Source organism: Bos mutus, chromosome 10, assembly GCF_027580195.1.
Source record: "Bos mutus isolate GX-2022 chromosome 10, NWIPB_WYAK_1.1, whole genome shotgun sequence".
NCBI classification, from domain to species: Eukaryota; Metazoa; Chordata; class Mammalia; order Artiodactyla; family Bovidae; genus Bos; species Bos mutus.
In genome coordinates this window covers 32,045,505-32,071,754 of record NC_091626.1, presented here as the reverse complement: position 1 = coordinate 32,071,754, position 26,250 = coordinate 32,045,505, and the positions used below count along the sequence as shown (strand labels likewise).

The 26,250-nt window shown below is 40.0% G+C and overlaps 1 protein-coding gene across 4 annotated transcripts; it reads left to right on the top strand.

Annotated features, from left to right (window-relative positions):
- Window positions 1–571: 571 nt before the first annotated feature.
- PPP1R36 (protein phosphatase 1 regulatory subunit 36) lies at window positions 572–26,250 on the top strand. 4 transcript variants are annotated; one of them, XM_070377721.1, is made up of 11 exons: window positions 572–679; window positions 1,236–1,300; window positions 8,902–8,988; window positions 9,862–9,959; window positions 10,059–10,125; window positions 12,025–12,123; window positions 17,145–17,279; window positions 21,688–21,730; window positions 22,059–22,237; window positions 22,327–22,518; window positions 23,041–26,250. In XM_070377721.1, exons 1-11 carry the CDS (start codon window positions 614–616, stop codon window positions 23,222–23,224), a joined length of 1,215 nt encoding a protein of 404 aa, XP_070233822.1. In that variant the 5' UTR covers window positions 572–613; the 3' UTR covers window positions 23,225–26,250. The 4 variants fall into 4 exon arrangements, with proteins under 4 accessions (XP_070233822.1, XP_070233825.1, XP_070233823.1 ...); XM_070377722.1 differs by having other exon boundaries at window positions 589–905; XM_070377724.1 differs by lacking the exon at window positions 22,327–22,518.

Sequence of the window (26,250 nt, the reverse complement as noted above, 5' to 3'; positions counted from 1 at the left end):
TGTACACAAATGAGAGACACCGTTGAATACCCACTGACACAAACCAAGGTTCTTTGCTTTCAGCAACACTAATTCTCAGTACTTTAATTCAGGGTGATGCTTTACATACATTACTCCTTAAGAATCCTCAAACACCGATCATTTGGGTATCTTCAAACGACTTCCACATCAAAAACCTTGATTTCCACGGTTGCGCCACTCACGCCACGCCACGCCACGCCACCCCACCCCACACCCCGCCCCAATCAATTTAGTCCTTGTCTGGATTTTTTTTGTTTCTCCAACCTGGATTTAAACTTCATTTCCTGCTATCAAACTTGGGAACAAAGGGAGTTTCCCTATGGAACTGAATCTAGTTTTTCTAATTAAAAACAAAGCCAGTGACGTGGCTGGCTTCTCGGTGGGAAGGCACGAAGAACTGACCCCTAAGCAAGAAACCCTCGGGCAGCTTCGCAGTGAGAGGCCAGCGCGCCACCGCAGCCCGGGGTGTCGGCAGAGGCGGGAGCTACGGCCACCAGCCGCAGTGGCGTAGGAAGCAGGGTCCCGCCCCCAACCTCGGCCCCGCCCCAGTCACGGTTTCCAGGCGACGCTCTGAAGCGGCCAGCGGGAAACCATGAGTCCTGTTCCGGAGCTTTATTCGAGGCGGCGGCGGTTGTACGCGCAGTCTGCCCAGTCGGATGTAAGTGCAGCTTCGGCCGACCCCACCCCGCGGCGGGTGGAAGGACGACCCGCGGCCCCCGCCCACCTCCGGCGCCCGACGGGGCTCGGTGGCTGGGCCGCGGCGCCTACACTGCCTCAGCCGCGGCCTTGCCCTCTGCGCTCCCCGGGCGGCGCCGCCGTAGCCTGGGGCGAGCCGCACTCGACGAGACCTGGGCAAAGTGGTCTGCGAAAACCAGATGATGGAGGTGTGTTCAGCAAACGGTCAGAATTGAATTCCGGCTCCCCACGCTGATACCAGATGTAGGAAAGTTCCACCTCACCACCTCTGATGGGTTGTCTGCAAAATAAGAAACCCTCGGAGGAAGCAGTCCTCCTCGGTCCGGCTGGGATCCCCGGAGAGGAAAGGCTCCGAGCTGGTAGCTGCTCAGCCTTGGAGAGTGCGAACCTGTAGTAAAGTTTAAGGCTCTATAGCGTTAAAGAGCAACTAGTGAGAATTACTGTTAAAAGTTCATTATGACATGTTGATTTTAAATTGAACATTTAATTATTTTTGCTGCAATCATTTCATTTTACAGCAATTGGGATTGCGATTAGGGACGTGGTACTGGAAAGATGAAACCAAAACACTTGAATTCAGAAGGTAAATTTTAACAAAATTTTATTATATTATAGCTTTTAGGGAAATTACATGTGTTTGTGTAAAAAAAAAAAAAAATCAAGCAATACAGAAGAGTACAAAGAATAAAATGAATGTCTCCTGAAATCTCACCATCTAGAGATAACTATTTTGGCAGCCTTCCAGATATCACTTTCTGATGACATTTATCAGCTGCTTCCTATGTACCAGAAACTGTGCTAATCAGTTTATCAACCCTTTGAAACAGCTGCATGTTAATCCACTTTTACATATGAAGAAACTGATGTCAAAGGGCTAAGAAGTTTGAGGAAAGCTAACAGACTTGGCCATATCACACAGCTCAGAGGTGACTAAGATGTTTTAAATCTAGGTCTACTTGGTTAACACTCTATTATTAATTACTTTATAAAATTGCTTTTTTGAGTTATAGAAATAGAGTTTTACATTAATGAAACCATGTTATACCTGCTGCAATAGACAGTAAATTTTACAAGGTAAAATTATTAGATTAGAGGAAAGAAAGAAAGTGAGAGTCACGTCTGACTCTTTGTGACCCAGGCTAGAATACTGGAGTGGGTACCCTTTCCCTTCTCCAGGGATCTTATCTTCCCAATCCAAGGATCAAACCCAGGTTTCCCACATTTCAGGTGGATTCTTTACCAGCTGAGTCACAAGGGAAGCCCAAGAATACTGGAGTGGGTAGCCTATCCCTTCTCCAGCAGATCTTCCCTACCCAGGAATTGAACCAGGTTCTCCTGCATTGCAGGCAGATTCTTTACCAACTGAGCTACTAGGGAAGATTAGAACGTTTTAATTCTCCACTGGGAAAATATTGACTCTGTTAAAAGTGTTTTGCTAAACTAACAAGACTAGCTACCATCTACTATGCACCTGTTATGTCCCAGATACTTGCATATTCTTCTGATTCTTAAAACAGCCTTGAAAAGTGAGTGTTAATATCTCCTCTCCACTACATAGATGAAGAAACATGGCTCAGGGAGATTAAGCAATTAAGCCAAAGTCACACAGCCAGAACAGCAGAACTGACATTTCGAACCAAGATTTATCTGATGCCAAAATCCTTTCCACTTTAAACAGTATCTCCCTCCAATAGACTGTAAGCCCTCAGTGGCAGGAACTGTCTTAGTCATCTTCACATCCCTGAAACCATCTCCAGAATTTCACAGAGTAGGCACTCACCAAATGTTTACTGAACAAGTGCATACTGTACTGAGGACATGGGGGCTGTGGGAGGGAATTTGGAGTGTCATGTACCCAGATAATCTGCTTTGCAAACTAACAGCTTGATCTCAGGAGTGTTCAAGTTCTAGCACATCAATTTAAGACCTTGGAGATTTCTTCCATGGTTTTGGTCTCCCTCCACCTAGGGTAGGTAGGTCACCTTTTACACCCACTAGCCAACAGGAGTTCACAGACATCTAGGTACTCTCAGATTCAGGTCAAGAGAAGATGACCCCTTTTCCTCTCCCCCATCTTGCAGTTCCTGGAATCTTTCCTGGATGAATGACACTGGGACTCTTACCTTTCAGAGAAGTAGTGCCCTAGTCACAGGCAGAGTGTCTGACCTTTGCAGATTATACCCTGAGGAGGATAACTGTATCAGAATATAGCAGTATACCCATTACCTCCATGCATGAAATGACACAGTAATGGGCAGGGAAAGGATGGTCATTATTTCTTAAGAAAAAGACCATGGAGAGTGGTTTGGAGGGAGACCTGGGTTCAAATCCTGGTTCTGCTACTAATTTGGTGGTCATAATTTGTCAAGTTACTTAGCCTTGTTAATTGTAAGTTCCCTTATTCAGAAAATTAAATAATAATGGCTTCTGAGGAGTTAATGAGGGCATTGCATAGTTCATCAGCTTGCATGTCCATTTCTTTCTTATTTGTTAAAGAGGGAATGCCGTGAAGACTTCCCTGGCTGTCCAGTGGTTAAGACTTCACCTTCCAATGCAGGAGCATGGGTTCAATCCCTGGTCAGGGAGCTAAGATACCACATGCCTCAGGGCCAAAAATCCAAACATAAAACAGAAGCAATATTTTAAAAAATTCAATAAAGACTTTTAAAATGGTCCGCATCAAAGGATCTTTTACAGAAAGGAATACCTTTATTCACAGGTGAGTTGGCCCACAAGACATGCATCTCTCTGACAGTGTCTGTAGTTCTATTGTTTCATGTTTCAGGTGCCTTCTTCTTCCAGCTGAGAGAGAATCAGCCCCTGTCTGAGTCTTTGCTAAGGTCATGGACTCCCCTGAGGATGCACAGGAAACTACACCTCCAGAAGCCTTGGACTTATTTTTCAACATAGCTTAAGAAAAGACTCTAGTAACCCCTGAAGAGCTCTAATGGTGTGGAAGCCAAGAGTGGTCCAACCCTCTGCATCTTAGTGATGAGTTCTAGGAGAAAATATGACTGTTTTTTGTCATTTGTTTCAGGGCAAAGGAAAAATGACATGATTGTTCTAGAAATACAGGAAAGCACATCAACACAACGTGGTCTAAATAGGTTGCCAGATTGAAGGGGGGACTATGAAGATTGGAAGAAAGTATAGATCTAGGTCAGAATGTGGTTTGGGAGCCAATCAGAGGTGCAATTTAAGGGACAATTTTCAATTTTTACTAGTGCTGCTTCTTAGTGATTCCAAAAGCACTGTGAGCATAGGCTGCTTTCAGAGCTATGGCAGGACACTCACAAGGAGGAATCCATCTCACCATCTGAACCAGAGGATGACTTTAGTCAAGTTAAAAGCCACTCAGACAAGTGTGGGAAGGTGTTACATGTCCAGAGGTCATAAAAATAAAGATGAAGGTTTAGCAGTAAATGTCAGACTGTTGGCTAAGGGCATGCACTGCCACAAGTTTCAAATGCTGAGACATGGTCAGCCTCTCTGAGCCTTAGTTCCCCATCAGTAAAATGACATCCATCTACTGGATGATCTTTTTGATGTCCTCTAACCCCAAATTCTATGATCTTATGACTTTATAATTCTAAGTTCACTTGACTTAGTTCACAGACCTGATCTGTAAGATCCCAAATGTGTCCTTTTCCTTACCATAAGGCTCTCTCATCTCCAGTTTAACTCAGGGAAACTAACAGGGGAAGAAATGTTGAATTGTAGGGATAGATGTGAAACAAGATTAGGAGAGAAGCAGTTTCATTTGACATTAACTGAGATTGGGTGTTTCTGTATTCTCTCATCTTCTAGAGAAGAGAAACCATGGAAAGGGCTGGTGACCTGAAATTTCTTTAGCCTGGGGGGAGAGTTAACAGCCAATGGCTTATAAGTGCCCCAAACACTTTGATGGTCCAAGGGAAAACTGAAAACAGCTTAGTGTTCTTGTTTAAGGTGGTTGTATTAATATCAATGCTGCACATTAGATATCCAGCAAGCAGAATGGATTTCACAGAGCTGTTAGAAAATGTCTGAATGTTTAGAGGAATTGACCATCTTGTTAAAGACTATCTAAATGGTCTGTCAATAGAATGTACTGACCACATACTGTTTCTTCCTCTATACCTCTATCAACATTTTTTAAGGTATGCAGGTAATATATCAATACATTCTTTTTATTCTTGGAGGAGGAAATGGCAGTCTACTCCAGTATTCTTGCCTGGGAAATCCCATGGACAGAGGAGCTTAAAAGGCTACAGTCCAAAGGGTCACAAAGAGTCATACATAACAGCACGCACACGACACAAATTCTTTTTATTACAAAAAAAAAAACTTCAAATAATACAAAAGCATACAGCTGGGGAAGATAGCTCCCTTCATCACCGTACCGCCTCTCTGTCCTATCCGATCCCCATCTCTGGAGATGGCCACTATCACCATTTGGTATCCTTTCACTTCTTTTTTTCTCACCATTCCCTCAGTGTTTCAGCACACCCTCCCCCTAAATACCCAATCCATGGAGACCAGTGATAAGAAGAGAAAAGAAAGAATGAAAAGTTCAGGAGTCATCCACTAACCAACTTGGTGTCGATGTTCTGAAAAAAAAAAAGAAAAAAATCATTCCCTTGAGGTGACATATCTAAAAAAGTATATACATGCTTTTAGATTCTAACCTAGTTTTCAATCTGAATATTGCCAGGATGTTGGCAAAAACTGGAAGAAGAAAGTACCAAACTGATTAACTTTATTATTCCCATGGCAGGTATTTCTCTAAAATTACGACTTTGTGGGCAACCAATGCCAGAAAAAATGTAAAGGAAGTTTCAAAACGTATGTTGACAAGGAGATGATAAGAGTGTATGTGCATGCTTAGAGAATGATTAAAGTCTGGGCACAAGTGCTGCTGTCTACTATATCTACACTTAACAAAGAGACCTGTAACTGTGCAGAGATTAAACTTCTAGGTCATGTTACCAGTGTGGCATTATTTCAGGCAGAAAAATAAACATCATAATCCACAGTGGCTGCCAAACTAATGTATTTGGTAGACACCACAATTCTCTTATAAAATGCACTCTTTATAAGGCAGGAACCTCATCCTACTGGTCTTTAAAACACTTTTTTTTTGTTTTCCTATTAAGTATTTCCTAATAATCCTGAGAATCTGTGCCTTGACTGTAATCAGAGAATGGGTTTTTTTTTAATTTATTTTTTTAATTGAAGGATAATTGCTTTACAGAATTTTGTTGTTTTCTGTGAAACCTCAACATGAATCAGCCATAGGTATACATATACCCCCTCCCTTTTGAACCTCCCTCCCATCTCCCACCCCATCCCACCTCTCTTGGTTGATACAGAGCCCCTGTTTGAGTTTCCTGAGCCATACAGCAAATTCCCATTGGCTATCTATTTTACACATGATAACGTAAGTTTCCATGTTACTCTTTCCATACATCTCACCCTCTTCTCCCCTCTCCCCATGTCTGTAAGTCTATTCTCTATGTTTCTCCACTACTGCCCTATAAATAAATTTTTCAGTACCATTTTTCTAGATTCTGTGTATGTGTGTTAGAATACAATATTTATCTTTCTCTTTCTGACTCACGTCACTCTATATAATAGGTTCTAGGTTCATCCACCTCATCAGAACTGACTTAAATGTGTCCTTTTTTATGGCTGAGTAATATTCCATTGTGTATATATACCACAACTTCTTTGTCCATTCATCTGTTGATGGACATCTAGGTTGCTTCCATGTTCTAGCTATTGTAAATAGTGCTGCAATGAACAATGGGATACATGTATCTTTTTCAGTTTTGGTTTCCTCAAAGTATATGCCTAGGAGTGGGATTGCTGGGTCATATGGTGGTTTTATTTCTAGTTTTTTAAGGAATCTCCATACTGTCTTCCATAGTGGCTGTATCAATTTACATTCCCACCAACAGTGCAAGAGCATTCCTTTTTCTCCACACCCTTTTCAGCATTTATTGTTTGTAGACTTTTTGATGATGGCCATTCTGACCAGTGTAAGGTGATATCTCATTGTGGTTTTGATTTGCATTTCTCTGATTATGAGCAATGTTGAGCATCTTTTCATGTCTTTGTTAGCCATTTGTATGTCTTCTTTGGAGAAATGTCTGTTTAGGTCTTTTTCCCACTTTTTGATTGGGTTGTTTGCTTTTCTGGCATTGAGTTGTATGAGCTGCTGGTATATTTTGGAAATTAATCCTTTGTCAGTTGTGTCATTTGCTATTATTTTCTCCCATTCTGAGGGTTGTCTTTTCACCTTGCTTATAGTTTCCTTTGCTGTGCAAAAGCTTATAAGTTTAACCAGGTCCCACTTATTTACTTTCGCTTTTACTTCCATTATTCTAGGAGGTGGGTCATAGAAGATCTTGCTTTGATTTATGTCATCGAGTGTTCTGCCTATGTTTTCCTCTAAGAGTTTTATAGTTTCTGGTCTTACATTTAGGTCTTCAATCCATTTTGAGTTTATCTTTGTGTATGATGTTAGAAAGTGTTCTAATTTCATTCTTTTACATGTAGCTGTCCAGTTTCCCCAGCATCATTTATCGAAGAGGCTGTCTTTACCCCATTGTATGTTCTTGCCTCCTTTGTCAAAATAAGGTACCCGTAGGTGCATAGGTTTATTTCTGGGCTTTCTATCTTGTTCCTTTGGTCTATATGTCTGTTTGTGTGCCAGTACCATACTGTCTGGATGACTGTAGCTTTGTGGTGTAACCTGAAGTCAGGAAAGTTGATTCTTCCAGCTCCATTCTTCTTTCTCCAGACTGCTTTGGCTATTTGGGGTCTTTTGTGTTTCCATATGAATTGTGAAATTTTTTGTTCTAGTTCTGTGAAAAATGCCATTGATAATTTGATAAGGATCACATTGAATCTGTAGATTGCATTTGGTAGTATAGTCATTTTTACAATATTGAGTCTTCCTAGCCAGGAACATGGAATATCTCTCCATCTGTTTATGTCATCTTTGATTTCTTTCATCCATGTCTTATAATTTTCTGTGTACAATTCTTTTGTCTCCTTAGGTAAGTTTATTCCTAGATATTTAATTCTTTCTGTTGCAATGGTGAATGGGATTGATTCCTTAATTTCTGTTTCTGATTTTTAATTGTTATTATATAGAAATGCAAATGATTTCTGTGTATTGATTTTGTATCCTGCAACTTTGCTAAAATCACTGATTAGCTCAAGTAATTTTCTGATACTATCTTTAGGGTTTTCTATGTACAGTATCATGTCATCTGCAAACAGTGAGAGCTTTACTTCTTCTTTTCCGATCTGGATTCCTTTTATTTCTTTTTCTTCTCTGATTGCTGTAGCTAGGACTTCCAGAACTATGTTGAGTAATAGTAGTGAAAGTGGACACTCTTGTCAGACAACACTTATTTTTGATATTACAGCAATGCCTGACACAGAGTATGGCCTCAGTATATATTTATTGTTGCTTAATTGTGGTCCATTGTTTGTTAGGCCCATTACTGGTCAATAATGCTTGTACACAAGCTAAAGAATCTAAGAAACCCTGAGTTAAGTAAAGGGTCCTGAAACCTTAGAGATAATCAAGCTTTTAGAAGAGTCCACAGAGATGACAACTGAGTCCTGCTCGGGAGGCAGGACTGCCTGGTGGATAAGCACATGGCTCTGTAGCTAGAGAACTGGCCCCGGTTCTGGCTCTGGCACTTGCTAAGTGATCTTGGTCAGTTTACTTAATCTCTTTCTAAACTTCAGTCTTTCTCATAATGGAAAAATTGTGACAGTAGCAATATTTTCCTCATAGAGTTGCTGTGAGGATTGAATGAGATCATACTTCAAAGCACTTTGCATCTAACAAGTACTCAGTAAATCAAAAAAATCCTTCCAAATCGATCACAAGCCTTCTATTTCTTGTGAAGTTACAGCTGGATTTCCAGATGAAATGATTTGTTTATGGTGGTATTCTGGGGGCTAGTGATATGTAGATGCTGAATACAAAGTCCGATCTTTTCATCTTTTCCTAGGTGGTGGTTCCGCCTGTGAATACATGGATTAAGTGTGGATGTGCCTCCGATTCTCTCCAGGACACTCACAATACGTATCAGTCCTAAGGTTCCATGAGCTGTGGCAATGCTCTGATTAGTTTCTCCCAAGAAAAGATATAAGTTCCTAATTTTCTCATTTCTTTTACAGTTTTACACCTGCAGTGGAATTCAAGGAAAGAGGAAAGAAAGGCAAAGCAGTTCACTTTGTTGAAATTGATGGTCCAGCTTCAGACAGGTAGCTTAACTACCACCATGGCAGTGTTGCTAATAGCGCCTCTTAGCAGAATGGCTTAAGCCTCTACAAACTCTTAAGAAAATATCACTCCCATCATCTTAAGTTGAAATGCAAATACGCCTCAAGGAAAGAAGATGCACTATTTCACAATTATGATGGGAGCTAGTCATCCCAATAGTGTATTCTTGTGATAATTTGGCTACAAGTGAATTTTCAGCTTCTTATACTTTTAAAAAGAATTGAAAATGATAGATATGCCAAAAACACATGAGCTAAATGTTCTATTTTGGGTGAAATTGGTATTTTCATTTTATGTCAGGCAGTATGCATTCCTCCTATCCCTAGCATAGTATAAAAATGTTTAATAAAATATATTCCAAAATGATCCTACATTACATGAATCCCACGTATAACACTCAGGGTCTTCTTACTTTTAGCAAATACTTTCTGTGCCTCAGGATATATTAAATACAACTAAAACCTTTCAAAGTACTGCTAAAGGGCTTCCCTAGGGATTCAGTGGTAAAGAATCCACCTGCTGTGCAGGAGATTCGTGTTCCATCCCTGATCCGGGAAGATCCTATATGCTGTGGAGCAACTAGGCCCGTGTGCCACAGCTGTTGAGCCTGTGTTCTAGAGCCTGGGAGCCAGATCCACTGAGCCCGTGTGCTGCAACCGCTGAAGCCCACATGCCCTAGCCTATGGTCCCCAACAAAAGAAGCCATGGCAGTGAGAAACCTGCTCGCTGCAACTAGAGAGTAGCCCCTGCTCTGTGCAACCAGAAAACCCCTGCAGCAACAAGGACCCAGAATAGCAAAAAATTTAAAAAAAAATTTTTAAAGCACTACTACAGACTGTCATATCCCCTAACAGGTTGACAGATAAAAGGTTTGCCCTAAGAGACGATAAGTCACCCAGAGGCTTAGAGAAACGGAGTCAGCAGGGCAACGTTACACTCCATGATGCTAAATGTGAGTAACTGTGTCATCATCCTTACATGTGTTCCCTGGTGTCAGCCTCTAACGCAGCAGTTTGTCCCTCTTTCAACTGTCCATCTTCTCTCCCTTCAGTTGTGGCTTTGCTTTTGCTACAAGATACTGAGATGCCGCGTATCTGTTCCTTTACAACATTTATGAGGTATGTAACGCTTGTGAGACATTTTAGATCCTTTATCTTTTATTTTGAAGTCATTCCATCTGATAAATGATGAAAAATCTGAGTTTAGGAGAAAGAGCTGGCTCTGTGCTAGCCATCCTCTCAGGATTCTGTTTCAAAGACTGAGACCACAGGGAGAAAAAGTCAGGTCACAGGAGCCCAAAATAAAGTCAAGGAGTATGGAGAGCATATTGTCAGAGTTCCAATGAGTATGCACTGTGTGTATGTTAGTTAAAGGGTATGCTCACTTACTGAAGATCAGTGTTCTCCACTAATTGTGTCTGGCAGCCCCAAGTACTAGGTGTGTGACTCTGGCAGAGCTTCTTGTCCTTCCTAAGGGTCAGTTTCCTCAGATACAAGTTTGGAAGTCCTGCTGTCGCAGGTGGCTGTTCGTGGAAGGTGCTCCACGTGACAGCTGCACTTGCGACCGCTCAGTGGAAGATGCGTATCCTGAACTGTGGGAGCGCCCTCAGATTCCCTCAGCATTCAGCGAACACCATTTATGGAAAACATCTGAGAGTCTCTGCCTGATGCTTTATTCTATGGCAGGAGCACACTCAGCCAGACTACAGGGTAAGCTTGGGGCACTAGGGAGTCAGCGTCCCAGAAGCAGCCTGCAGTCAGTGATGGGCTGGAGGGAGAGTTGGCAGGTAAATAGCCCACCTTCCACCTGTCAGGATAACTTTAAGTTTTCTATACTGCCTCCCAGAGTCCCCCATGGGACCGAACTACACAGTGATAATGAACTTGTTAGCACCCCTTTTCTATCTCACCTCTCTGCTCCCTTACTGATGTTTACTCTGATCACTTCCAAGTAAACTACTTACTCTCACATCTGTCTCATGGCAAGTTTCTGAGAGAACCCAGCCTAGGACAGGTAATTATTAATATCGTGGGAAAAAAAATCTGCACTGCTCATCTTCATCTTGCTCTCAAGGTATGTTTAAGGAAAGCATGCCACAGTAAACATTTCCATCTGGGGCTAGAAAGGAAGCAGCAAAAATTGTTGTAAGAATATTTGGAAAGAAAACAAAGGCTTTTAGTTTTAAAACAAATGATGTAGGACTGTAAATCAATACAGTCTTTTTGGAGAGCAAAACTTATGAAACTTTAATGTACAGATATTCTGTGTCCTAGCATTTTCACTTCTAGAAAGTTACTCAAAAATGTGGCTATGAGAATGAGTATTGCAGCAATGTCTATAATATTTTTAAAAAACCTAAATATCCATCGGTACAGGATTAGTTAAATTATGAGCCACAGAATACTTTATCCAGCTGTTTAAAAAAATGAGAAAAATCTATACATGGTATCATGGAAAGAGGTCCAGCCTACACAGATAAGTGACAGAAGCAAGTTGCAAAGACTTGTGTATACAGCATTGTCCCATTTGTTACCAAAAAAATTAAGGCATATATTCATGCATATGTATGTATGTTGGTAGGGGAGGACCTTATATGTGATTGTCTGTGCTCTAGAAAGGTTAGGATGGATTCATGCCAAACTCTTAACAGAGGGTACCATTATGGAGTAGGATGGTGACAAAAGAGTGAGGGGAGAGCCTTTTTACCTCGTACATTTGTGTACATTTTTGGAACAACAAAGTTACCTATAGTATAAAAACTTTTAAAAAATGAAAACTAACTGATAAGCAAAATTGTAATTGAATTGTGACCTCCTAAAAAGTTTTGTTTACAAAAGTCAGATTTCTTATATCTTCAACAGTTATAGTAGGTAGAATTTTAAATGTAAACTAGTTGTGTGATGGGTATGCTGACATGTGTTTCTACTTATTCTTGTGTTGTGTGCCCATGTATTTTTTTTATGACTAGCTTCATGATTGAAATATGTTGTCATTATTTTCTTTTAATCTTCTCATAGGAATAAGAATCTTGACAATTTCCTTATGGCATTGTTGTACTACTTATATTATTACTTGGAAAAAATCTCACAGGAAAAGAAACCCAAAAGCTATATGGTGTAAGTAGAATTTTTTAAAAATTGATTTTTTTATTTCTGGCTGAGCCTCAGGGCTTCCAGGATGTTAGTTCCCCACCAGGGATTGAACCCAGGGCCCTGGCAGTGAAAACACCAGTCCTAACCACTGGACCACAAGGAAATTCCCCATAGTGCATTTTAAAGCTTTATCACTGCCAGTATTAGAACTAAATTTTGTGTAGGCTAAAGAGATGATGGAAATTGAGAAATCTTGGATTATTAAGATAAAATGTTTATTTAATGTTTCTCTTATAAGATAAAAAATAAAATGTGTATTATTATTAAACATTTTACAGGGAGGAGTTCTCCAGTTTTAATGCTCACTGAATACTTCAGATGGGTATTCTGTTAATGAAATATTCCAAATAATATAGACCAGCAATGCCCAATAGAAGAGTATGCTCAACTTTTGAGAGCTATGTATGTAATTTAAACTTTTCTGATAGCTATGTTTTTAAATTGCAAAAAGATAGAGGTGAAATTAATTTTAACAAGGTATTTTATTTAATCCAATGACTCAAAAATATTGTCATTCCAACTTGTAGTCAATGTTAGGAAGTTATTAATAAAATACTTTACTTTTATTTAGCAAGTTTTTGAAATAAGGTCTATTTTATAATATTCCTCAATTCAGAGGAATTGAGGAATAGGTGAGCACTAGCTGCTCAAAGTGCTTAGCAGCTACATGTGGCTCACAGCCATATTGAACAATGTGGATGTAGATATTATTTCTGTTTTTCATGCCTACAAAGTTCTTGCTAAAGGGTTTGTAAGCATCTAATTTTAAAAAACTAAGAATTAAAAAAAATTAATAGGTATGACCCAAATGATATTCCACATCACAGAAGAAAACAAGATTTCATAGGCTACATATGAAGAATTTAATCACTTTAGGTGGAGGTGGCTCAGAGCTATACAGGGCAAGAATCTGGGAACTCAGCGTCCCAAGCGGAACAATGCCTCTCAGGCATGGTGACCTTTGTAAGCCATGAGACTTTCCCAGTGCCTTCCCCAGTACATGTGGAACCAACCCAATGATTTAGCTCTTAGGAATGCCGGATAAGAGTCATCAGTTTGTTGCTGTGGAATGTTTTCAAAATGCAAAATCCTTGCACATAAACAAGCAGCCTGAGAAACATTTTGTGGACAGATGAATGTATTGGGATAGCAGTTTTCTAAGGAACCAAATAAATAATTCAAACATTGCTACTCCAGTAAAGCCATTATAATATGCAACATCCACCAGAGCAGCCAGAGATCATGAAGTGTTTCTATGGTAGCAGAGGGGCTCAAGCCAGCTGTGGGCTCAGAAACTTTGAGGAGTCTTACTGTTTCCAAAGAGAATATTTATTAGACTTTGGTAGCATATTAGCTTTTATTTTGTATAGTGTTTTCAAATTCTGCAGGTTATTGCTACTCAAGCCAGAAACATTGTTTCAGTTCTTAATCTATAAGAATAGATAACAGAGAAGAAAGGTTTCTTAGTTATTTTTGAAATGTACTAAAATTACCCAGTAATATTTGGTTGGGGGTTCCCTGTGGCTCAGATGATAAAGAATCTGCCTGCAGTGCAGGAGACCTGGGTTCAATCCCTGGGTTGGGAAGATCCCCTGGAGAAAGGAATGGCTGCCCACTCCAGTATTGTTGCCTGAAGAATTCATGGACAAAGGAGTCTGGGGGGGGCTACAGTCCATGGGGCTACAAAGAGTCAGACACAACTGAGTGACTAACACTCACTTTTTTTTCAGTGATATTTGTATATTTTCATAGAAGGAATCAGTTACAGAATGACTGAAAAATTCAAGCCTTAAAAGTAATGGTTCTGTGGTGTGATTCTAAAACAGCATGACTTCATTTTCAAGTCTCCATTAGTTGATTGGTTTATTTATTATAATAGAAACAAATTAAATTGAGATATCTGGGCATAACTTAAAAATTAATTTCAGTCAAAATAATGAGGTCTAACATAGAGATAATAGTAGCACTCACTTTCAGTTATTGTCCAGATTAGATAAGATAATGCATTTTATCCTAACCTAGTGGTTGGCACTTGGAAGGAAAGCCTATAACCTGTGAGAGGAGAGCGGGAAGAGATATAAAAAGATATCAAAAATACACTTTGATGATCTTAGATGACTAAAAGACCTCATTCCAGAAGAAGAAGTCTTATCCCCATTTTACAGATGATGAAGCTAAGGCTCAGAGAGTTTAAATAGCTGGCTGGAGGTTACCTGCCAAGTTAGTGGTGGAGCTGAGACTAGAACATACGTATCTTTAACTCTACAGTCCATGTCTGTGGGGTATGCTCTCATCCCTTACTAGTCAGATGGTTATCCATTTGTAATTAGGACTTATAGCTTCCAATGCTAATGCTGCTAAGTCGCTTCAGTCGTGCCCCATAGACGGCAGCCCACCAGGCTCCCCGTCCCTGGGATTCTCCAGGCAAGAACACTGGAGTGGGTTGCCATTTCCTTCAATGCATGAAAGAGAAAAGTGAAAGTGAAGTTGTTCAGTCGTGTCCGACTCTTAGCGACCCCATGGACTGCAGCCTACCAGGCTCCTCTGTCCATGGATTTTCCATAGCTTCCAAACAAAGGTTCAATTATGTATGCAGTTTTAAACATCATGAGTATTTTCAAGTTGTTACAAGCTTCATAATTATAATTTTTAATGGTGGCATAACGTTCCATCAAGCCACTGTATGTTAGTGACTTATAGATCTGCCTGTTAAGAAGCAATGTAGTATAGTGATAACAGGACAGACTTTGGTGCCTGGCTTAAATCCCACAGGGACTCATATGTTAGATCCTTGTCAAGTCCTTAAACAGTAACTGCCTGTGTTACTATAGCCTGTATTACTATTCCTATTATCCCTCTATTTTATATATTTTTGGAGTCTCCAGGTTTTCTGATAGACATAAATAATTGCATTGATATCTTCATGTATTACATTTCTCCCCTAACTTTGGATGATTTTTTTAAAAAGAAATTTCCAGGAGAGATTGTTGAATCAAAACTTATGACCAATTGTGTGGCACTTGAAATTATTACCAAAATTTTTTCCAGAGGATTATACCTGGGTTTGTTTTAAATGCCAGGCTCTACCCAGACTTAATGAAACCAAAATCTGAAAGAGGAGTTGGCATTGGGAATTTGGACGGGTAGCAATTACCCCAGGTGACATTTTTTACACTTATTAAGACTTGAGAACCATTTGCCTAAACATTTCAAACCATTTCTTCTTTGTTGTTTGGTTTGCTTTGTTTTCAGCAGCAAAAGGAGAGATTAACTATTGGCAGATCTGGCAAAGTAGAGGTGAAGGCTGAAGGTGGTGCTTCTGAAGGAAACAGGGAGGCCGGAAACAGTGATGGTCATTGGGGTGCTCGTGGGAGAGTGTGTGTTGGGTTATATGATATTTGGGCATTTAAAGTTGGAACCTTTTATCTATTGCAGAAGCTCATGTTATTCTGATAATTCACAGGCCTTCTCACCACGTGTGATAAAGTTTTGTGCTTGGAGACATCTATATTATCCTTAAACCCACTCCCTTTCCCCACAGCTTATCCTCCTGTGGTTAGTCTAGTGGTTAACAACAGAAGGGGCGGTATGCTGTTCCTGTTGTTTGAAGTGCGTTTCATCTGGTTTAAATCTTTCTGAAAACAAAAGGGCAGGAAACAAGACAGTGCCACTTCGCTTTTCAGTAGCAATCATTGGAATATATCGTTGGCAATGTTGTTTCCTACTATATTGTACTGCGAAGCTTCTAAAATTAGGCTTCAGACATGCTGTAACCTAAAAACAGATTGTCTTTTAGAAAGTACATTTGCAATTCAATTGATGGGGCTGTGTTTTACAGGCAAGCAGGGAGGTGATTGTAATTGATGCCAAAGTTCCCAGAGTAGTTCCTCACTAGTGCCTTTTTAGCAAACAAAGAACTGAGGTTGGGCAAACGTTGAGTAGTTCAAACATTGAGCCCCCAAACGTAGTAGTAACGTCGGAAAACCCTCAGGAAGCTAAGGTGGGAAAAAGTATCCATGGCTGTTATAGCAAAACAGCAGGAAAGTGGGCTGCTCACTGCCTCAGAAACTAGGATAGGGAATTTGTTAGTTGAGCTGTTCTCAGTTAGGACTGTCTGTGTATAAAATTAAGGGTACATCAGTTCAGTTCAGTCACTCAGTCGTGTCCGACCCTTTGCGACCCCATGGACTGCAGCAAGCCAGGCCTCCCTGTCCATCACCAACTTCCGGAGTTTACTCAAACTCATATCCATTGAGTCCATGATGCCACCCAACCATCTCATCCTCTGTCGACCCCTTCTCCTCCCGCCCTCAATCTTTCCCAGCATCAGGATCTTTTCAAATGAGTCTGCTCTTCGCATCAGGTGGCCAAAGTATTAGAGTTCAGTTCTTCCAATGAACACTCAGGACTCTCAAGAGTACATAGCACAATATATAAAGAATCTTTAAAAAATGAATACTCAGGACTTCCCTGATGGTACACTGGATAGGAATCCGCCTGTCAATGCAGAGGACACAGGTTTGATCCCTCATCTGGGAAGATCGCTCAGGCTGCAGAGCAACTAAGCCCATGAGCCACACTACTGAGCCCAGGCTATAGAGCCTGTAAGCCACTGCAGTGAGAAGCCCTCACACTGGAACGGAAGAGTAACCCTCTGCAACTAGGGAAAGCCCGTGTTCAGCACCGAAAACTCAGCGCAACCAAAAATAAATAAATTAATAATATTTGGCATAAACTTGAGATGCTGATTACAATGATAAATGTCAAAGGACTTGGAGGACCTTCCTCTGCCCCAGCTCAAATTAAAAAAAAAAGAAACGATAAGTGAGATGTGTTGACTCACTTGTTTTTCAAAATAGTTTATACTTCTGACTTTTCACTAGTTGATAAAGACATTTACCAAATTAATCCAGATTATTGTTTTTCTTTTCAGGGGCCTTGAAGAGAAAAAAGAAATTAATCCAGATTATTGTTTTTCTTTTCAGAGGCCTTGTAGAGAAGAAAGAAATGGAAATGATTATCAGTAAGTTAGAAGCAGCACAGAAATACTTGGCACAGAAGTACTGTGTCCTCGTCCTGGGCTTGGGAATGCCCGATAAGCATCACATGAGCTGCGGAAAGTAAGCACCCATTTAGATCTTCACTTGTGTGTATATCCACATCCTTATGACCCTTAATTTTGACTTTCGGTACCCTTGAGAAAGGCTTATTCTTTGTTGTACAGAATAAGTGGGCTCAACTGAGACTGTCCCAAACTCATGTGATGTAGTGTTGGAGAGAGCCAAGTGAGTCTAGGAAGAACCCCAGAATCTCAGCTGATTTTTTTTTTCTTTCTTTCAATTAAAGTTGATTTACAATGCTGTGTTAGTTTCAGGTGTGACAGATGTTTTAACAGCCTGCTACCACTTGGGTTTAAATTTCTCTCAGATTGAATAGGATTAAACATACACATTACCATACGTAAAGTAGAGAGCTAGTAGGAAGTTGCAGTATACACAGGGAGCTCAACCTGGTGCTCTGATGACCTAGAGGGGAGGGATGAGGAGGGATGTTCAAGAGAGAGGGGACATATGTATACTTACTGCTGATTCACGATGTTGTATGGCAGAAACCAACACAATATTATCAAGCAATTATCTTCCAAATAAAAATTAAAGTAAGAACAGTAAAAAAAAAAAAAAAATCTCAAATGATATCAGCTTGATGAAATCTTGCTTTCCTGTTGCCAGACGAGGGCTGCTTGGCTGCGTTGGGTGAGAAGCCGAGTGATGGGCCAGTGTTGAAGGGGTATTGGGTGTGTCCTCTGCCCTTGTGCTACTTGCTTTTCAGAAACAGTTGTGGGTATGAGTAAGGTAGGAGTAGTAAAATGACCCCGTTTGTGGAAGGATATAATTTTTTACCTTAGGACGACAGTTTATAATAACTAATATAATTTAAAATTTAAACTGTCATATCACAGGAAAGTTTGGGATCACAGGAGAGAAAATTGCAATTCTTAACCTAAAATCTCCCTCTCTGATTTCACAACATTACCAACATTCACAACATCACAACAGTACTAATTTCACAACAAGCTCAAGACCTGTCTCTGGTCATGGCCAGACTTTAAAAAATTTTTTAAACTTTATTGGCAAAGAACCCAATACATAATTTCTCTCTCCCCACATTCCCCCACATTTTTCAAAATACCAATATTTGTATTGTATATACTTTTTTGTGTTCCACATTTTTTTTCTGTGAACCTTATTCTAGTATTCTGCTTATATAACCTCACCTACTACTTTGAATAGCAACTGTGGTTATTCTGTTATATAATGTACCAGTGTGCTTCACCTTTCCTCTTGTGTGCACTTGTGTAGTTTCAGTTTTCTGCTTACTGTTTTTACATTGAATATCTTTATATAAGTAAATTTATTCATTTGCGCTGGTTTGTTGTTGTTGTTCAGTCACTGAGTGATGTCTGACTCTTTGCTACCTCATGGATTGTAGCACGCCAGGTTTCTCTGTCCTCCACTATCTCCCAGTTTGCTCAAATTCATGTCCGTTGAGTCAATGATGCCATCTCACCATCTCATTCTCTGCTGCCCTCTTCTCCTTTTGCCTTCAATCTTTCCCAGCATCAGGATCTTTTCCAATGAGTCAGCTTTTCACATCAGATGGTCAAAGTATTGTAGCTTCAGCTTCAGCAACAGTCCTTCCAAGGAATATTCAGGGTTGATTTTCTTTAGGATTGACTAGTTTGATCTCCTTGCTGTCCAAGGAACCCTCCAAAGTGTTCTCCAGCACTGCAGTTCAAAAACATCAGTTCTTCAGCGCTCAGCTTTTTTTATGGTCCAACTCTCATATCAGTACATGACTACTGGAAAAATTAGCTTTGACTACGTGGACCTTTGTCAGCAAAGTGATTTCTCTGCTTTTTAATATACTGTCTAGATTTATCAAGAATAAAGTAGCTAGGCCAAAGCAGAAACTCAGTTGTGGCTGTGTCGGGTGGTGAAAGTAAAGTCCAATACTGTAAAGAACAATATTCCGTAGGAACTGGAATTGGAGTTGAAAGGGAAAATGTAACAAATCTAGACAGCTCCCTACTGTCTTTTCCTCTTCTTAAAAGGACACTAATCCCATTATTGGGCCACATCCTCTTGACCTCATCTAAACTCAATTATCTCCCAAAGGGCCCATCTCCAATTATCATCACTTTGGAGGGGTTTTAAGGGCTTCAACATATGAATTAGGATAGGGGAAAGACACACTCTGTCTATAACAAGGTTAAAAAAACACATACTCTAAAAAACATTTTTAAGTACATTTTTATTACATTGTATTTTTTTATACAAACTTTTAAAAGAACTCATGTTTACAAGTGATTGCTTCATTACATTTCCTGGAGATGTTGGTCTTTTTGCCATTGTGGGCAATGTCACCTGCTTTGGAGAATAATCAGTTTTTTAGCTCACCACCCCCATTCACATAATAAATTTTATATAGGCCAAATTGCTGAACAATGGATATTGAGTAAAACAGATTATAACATGACTTTACCAGAAAAAGTTGTTAATTGGCCATGAGTGTTGATTGTATCCTTGCATGAAGTTTATATTGCTCTTTTTGGTTGTTTTTATTTCAAGAAGACAAGGACAACATTTTTGCCAGTTATGAGTTATGAATTGATTTTAACATATCATTCTTTAACTTCTTCCTGTTGTGAACAAGCTTCTATTCTCCTGTGTATTTTCTGACTTTTCTTTCTAAGGTATGCATACTTAATGTTGGACTAGAACACCTTCTACTGTTTATCTCTGGAGATAAAGATTTCAGTAGAACCAGTAATTTAGTGGCTGTTAATTTGGTGCTTTCATGATTCTTGAGAAGTAGGAGGACATGTCTTTCTGTTCTAAATACATCTGTGAAATCCTGATATTACAAAATCTTCAGCAAAATTTTGATGAACTTGTTGAGTAAAAGCGCTCTGTGTTTTCCGGGATAGATAAGAAAATCTCCAAATGGCACAAGCCCATAGAACTGGATCTGATCTTTGGTTGTGGCCAATTCTGGCTCCAACCCCACTTCTACCCTGGAAGGTATACCCTCGTCCTCTGCTCTCAGTGCAGCTGTCACCTGACCGATGACCAAAGAGACTGGCGGTGGGGATGGGAATGGGGACAAAGGGGTTTCTTTGAAGCTCAGGTGCTTAAGTCATCTTTAAGTCCTTCTCCCCAACCCTTATCTTCAGTCACTTGCACCAAGGCCTCTTTTCCCTCCCCCAAGCACATACCTTTGAAATTTTTCTTCCCTTGTACAGAGCAGGCCTTGACCATCTTTTAAACCTAAAGGCAGCAGGGGGCCTAGTGGGAACACAGTTTTTTTTTTCTCTCCCCAGCACAGAACCCCATATGTCTGGCTCTAGGCTTTACACCCCTTCAGGAATGACTGAAAATATGATTTGGTTTAGAGCTAAGAGTCGCATTTAGCAGGAAGGAAAAAGAAACCATATAACAGACCATGACAGTCTCTGAGTTTACCAACAGCCTGGCTTCCCCCTCTTTCCTTTGGATTCCACCCTCACAGGTGAATGTAAGGCCTCTTTGTTGACCAGCATGGCAGCCACTTACCACCTGTGGCTATTGAGTGCTTGGAATGTGGCTGATCCACATGAATATGTGCTGTAAGTGTAAAATATGCACTGTACAAAAAGTTTAAAAGTGAATAAAATAACTCACTGATAATTTAAAATATTGATTACATATTGAAATGATAATATTTGGGGGTAAAATAAGTATATTATTAAAATTAATATCACCTGTTTCTTTTTACTGTGACTCCTAGAAGGTTTTAAGTCACATTTGTGGGTTGTATTATATTTCTACTGGATTACGCTCTTATCAACCTGTGTCTGTTTTCTTTCTGATTCTTTTTGCATCCGATAGCCATAACCACTGTTTGAGATGTTTTTTTCTTTATTTTAAACTCAGTCTCTAATTCTTTATTTCCATTCCTACCAACACCTTGTGTTGCCTCTTCACCACTGTTCACCTCTCCTCACCTCCCTAACATACACTTTACCAGATATATTTGGAACAGTACATTTTCTCGCTGGCTTGTTTATCCTGAATTTATACTGATTATGTATATCTTGAATTTCTATTAATTTATTTTAGCTTTTTTTATGAGTCCCACTTTATTTTTTTTAATAAAGTGTAGTTAATTTACAGTGTTGCGTTAATTTCTGCTGTACAAAGTGATTCAGTCACATAAACATCATTTTTCATGTTCTTTTCCATTATGGTTTCTCACAGGATATATTGATTAAGCAAACACTAGGGGTTTTGATCTAGGTAACCTAGGAAGCTGAAGAAAAAGACATTGGCACTCGTTCACAGTGCCTTTTTGACAGCATTTATGTGAGTAAATAGTTACAAGACCATTGGTAATAATCTGCAAAGAGGCCTTTTGAAGATAAAGGATTGCCTGGATCACTGAAATATTGGACTTCCTTTCAACCTATAGTTGTAATTTGTTTTATTTCAGGGGAAAAATATCAGATACACAAAAAGACTGGAAATTCTTTGAGGTGAGTCACTTACCTTTGGGGACTCTGCTCTTTGACATGAAATATGAAGTATAGCAATAACCAATAGTTATTTTTCAGGCACATATTTTTAGTAAATATCTTCTAAAAAGGATACTAATAAGCTGTGTGCCATTCCTTAAATCTTTGGTCTGATTTTCCTCCTGCCAAAGTGAGTACGTGTTAAAGTTCCCACAGCTCTTCAGGCATGTGGAGAGAGTGGGTCATCTTGGTTTACATCTCCTTAGCGGTGTTCCATAGACGGGAGTTTCCCATGTCATTTGTCATGGCATAGCTGTGGACTGTGATTCTTGTCTGTCTTCTGTCGTAGTCCTTTTATACATTCTGTACATACGTAGCCTGGATTGTCTTCCGACGTCAACACTTCACAGAGATTGAGGAAGAAATAGGAAGGCTCTTTCGTTCCAACATGTTCAACATTCCTCGAAGGAAGCGTGAGGATGAAGAGTCAGGAGGGGAGAAGAAGCGCATGACTTTTGTACAATTCAGGTATGACCTTTTGACTCTCCTAAGTTCAAGGACATTGCTAGAAAACAGGATCATGTGACCTAAATGTCATCCCTGCTTCTCCCTGCCAGGAGAATGATGGCAAAACGCCCAGCGATTAAAAAAGCCATTAACATGCGCTCTCCAGTCATGTCCACTCTGCTGCCCTCTCTCAGAGAAAAAGCTCAGAATGTCTCTGAGAAAAAGTACCGTCAAATAGGCACGAAATTCCCAGCCCAGATGCAAGAGCCCAGGGAAACTCTGGACTCTTTGCACATGCCAATGTAAGTGGCCCCGGGAGAGGAATGAGAGACGGAGTGTTGTGTGTCACTTCGTAGCTGGGACCCAGGAGGGCCAGGGTCTCAGAAACAGCACTTCTGCCAGAAAGTTGAACAAAGGTGGAAACAGTCTTCCTACCATCCCTGGCTCCTGTCCACCTGTTTTCTTTCCAGATCAGCTCTTGGTATACGCATCTAGGCTAGAAAAAACTAGAAAGTTATACTAGACTTCAAACAGTTTTAATTTGGTGAAGTAAATAGCAGACTTTGTAAGACTGAGGTTTTCCCATTAGAAGAATAATCTTGGGGAAATGTACGAAATCTTGCTAGGTGTCAAGTTTTTGGACCCATATTTAAGACTACATTGGTGGTTCATAGAAATAGGGAAAGCTTAAAAAGAAATAGGTGCATAAATCTGTGTGTGTGTGTGTTTATCAGTCTTAGCTTTATACACATACAAAGCACAACCATATGCCTTAGTCTTTGACCTCAGCAAAGATTCATCTATACCAATAATTCTTTCCACAGAGTTGGCATCTTGGGGGAGCCTCGATGTCAGTTCAACCCGCATACCCTTATCCCTCTTGATCCAGAAGAAAGCATGAAGTCTGGGAAACCGTCTTCCCTGATAGAAAGAAATAACATGAGGATTCAGGATACACTGGACTTAGTCATGAGAACACTGTCCTCTCAAACAACATTCCCTAAATAATCTATACATTCCACTTCTGTAGTTAATTCTTATATTTGAAGTAAACTACTTTGACTTAATCACTTTATATGACTAGTGTTTATTATTAAACTTTAAAACTTATCCAAATTATTTTGCTAAAAGTTCAACAGTAGACTAAAGAATTCTAGGAAGCTTTTGAAAAACTCATTTTCCTATATTTAATAGTTTGCTTTGTTAATTATTACTTCCTTGGCTTTACATGACTGTGTAGACTAATGTATTAGGACATTTGCCTTTTTATACCGCTCAATGAACAATGCAAAGAAGTAGAAGAAAACAATAAAATGGGAAAGACTAGACATCTCTTTAGGAAAATTAGATATCAAAGGAACATTTCATGCAAGGATGGGCATGATAAAGGACAAAAATGGTAAAGACTTAACAGAGGTAGAAGAGGTTAAGAAGAGATGGCAAGAATACACAGAAGAACTGTACAAAAAAGGTATTGATGACCCAGATAACCATGATGGTGTGGTCACTTACCTAGAGCCAGACATCCTGGTGTATGAAGTCAAGTGGGCCTTAGGAAGCATTACTACTAATAAAGCTAGTGGAAGTGATGGAATTCCAGCTGAGCTATTTAAAATACTAAAAGATGATGCTGTTAAAGTGCTGCACTCAATATGTCAGCAAATTTAGAAAACTCAGCAGTGGCCAGGACTGGAAAATGTCGGTTTTCTTCCCAATTCTAAAGAAGGGCAGTGTTAAAAAATGTTCAGAAGTGAAAGTCACTTAGTCATGTCCGACTCTTTGTGACCCCATGGACTGTAGCCTGCCAGGCTCCCTGTCCAGGGAGTTCTCCAGGCAAGAATGCTGGAGTAACTTGCCATTCCCTTCTTCAGGGGATCTTCCCAACCTGGGAATCGAACCTGGGTCTCCTACATTGGAGGTAGATTCTTTACCATCTGAACCACCAAACCACCAGACAACTGGGTTCACTTCCTATGCTAGTAAAGTGAAAGAAAATGAAAGTCACTCAGTCGTGTCCAACTCTTTGCCACCCCATGAACTGTACAGTATATGGAATTCTCCAGGCCAGAATACTGGAATGGGTAGCCTTTCCCTTCTCCAAGGAATCTTCCCAACCCAGGGATTGAACCCAGGTCTCCTGCATTGCAGGTGGATTCTTTACCAGCTGAGCCAACAAGGGAAGTCCAAGAATACTGGAGTGGGTAGCCTATCGCTTCTCCAGGGGATCTTCCCAATCCAGGAATTGAACTGGGGTCTCCTGCATTGCTGGTGGGTTCTTTACCGACTGAGCTACCAGGGAAGCCCCATGCTGGTAAGGTTATATTCAACATCCTTCAAGCTAGACTTCAGTAGTACTTGAATGGAGAACTTCCAAATGTACAAGCTGGGTTTAGAAAAGGCAAAGGAACCAGAGATCAAATTGCTAACATTCGTTGGATCATAGAGAAAGCAAGGGAATTCCCCAAAAACATTTACTTCTGCTCCATTGACTACACGAAAGCCTTTGACTATATGTATCACAACAGAGTGTGGAAGGTTCTTAAAGAGTAGGAATACCAGATCATTCTTACCTGGCTCCTGAGAAACCTGTATACGGGTCAAGAAGCAACAGTTAGAACCTTAAATGGAACAACTGACTGGTTCAAAATTAGGAAAGGAGTATGACAAGGCTGTATATTGTCACTCTGTTTATTTAACTTATATGCCGAGTACATCATGAAAAATGCTGGGCTGGATGAGCTACAAGCTGGAATCAAGATTGCTGGGAGAAATATCAACAACCTCAGATATGCAGATGATACCACTGTAATGGCAGAAAGTGAGGGGAACTGAAGAGCCTTTTGATGAGGGTAAAAGAGGAGAGTGGAAAAGCTGGCTTAAAACTCAACATTAAAAAAACGAAAATCATGGCATCTGGTCCCATCACTTCATGGCAAGTAGAGGTTAAAGAGTGGAAATAGTGACAGATTTTTTTCTTCTTGGGCTCCAAAATCACAGGCTGGTGACTGCAGCCATGAAATTAGAAGACCCTTGCTTCTTGGAAAGAAGGCTATGACAAACCTAGATAGTGTATTAAAAAGCAAAGGGAAAAAAAAAAGAGCAAAGACATCACTTTGTCAACAAAGGTCCGTATAGTCAAAGCTATGGTCTTTTTAGTAGTTATGTAAGGATGTAAGAGTTGGATCGTAAAGAAGGCTGAGCACCTTAAAAGAATTGATGCTGTTGAACTGTGATGCTGGAGAAGGCTCTTGAGAGTCCTTTGGACAGAAAGGAGATCAAACCAGTGAATCCTAAAGAAAATCAACCCTGAATATTCATTGGAAGGACCGATGCAGAAGCTCCAGTACTTTGGCCACCTGACGCCAAGAGCCGATTCACTGGAAAAGTCCCTGATTCTGGGAAAGATTGAAGCTAAAAGTAGAAGAGGGAGGCAGAGGATGAGATGCTTGGATAGCATCACCGATGCAATGGACATGAACTTGAGTGAACTCTGGGAGATGGTGAGGGACAGGGAGGCCTGGTGTGCTGCAGTCACAAAGAGTAACACACAATTTAGGGAATGAACAACAATTAGGACGTTTAGCCAGTGTGTTAGTGGACTAGTGAAGAAACATTCTGTTTCTTCATTTTTGAGTTCCTTTTTGTTTTATGAGAGAGAGTAATTGGTACATCTGAAACAATATATCATAAAAAGGCAAAATAAAATATTTTTAACATTAAATCTCTTTCTATGGCTATATTATTATTGGCATTGGGATATAAAGTACATCTGACTCATTTAAAGGCCTTTTAGCATGTACATTTCATTGATTTTTTTCATTTGTTTATTTAACAAAACTTACGTTTTAAGCCCCTGCTCCATCCACAGCGTTGTGCTGGGTTATGTAAGGAAAAAAGATCATCAAGACAGAGACCATATCCTCTGGTCTGGGTAGTAAAGAGAAGTTCAGTAAAACACATACCTGCTAGTGATAACAACATTGAATGAGTTAGAGACCTTTAAAGAGATAAATCCAAGTACCCTTTGAGGACAG

Excerpts from the sequence above, each read along its gene's own strand:
- PPP1R36 (XM_070377721.1), top strand. The coding sequence starts at position 614 with ATGAGTCCTGTTCCGGAGCTTTATTCGAGGCGGCGGCGGTTGTACGCG. Across the intron at positions 21,731-22,058 it reads AAGACTGGAAATTCTTTGAG|TCCTTTTATACATTCTGTAC; the intron begins GTGAGTCACTTA and ends CTTCTGTCGTAG. Across the intron at positions 22,519-23,040 it reads GACTCTTTGCACATGCCAAT|AGTTGGCATCTTGGGGGAGC; the intron begins GTAAGTGGCCCC and ends TTCTTTCCACAG.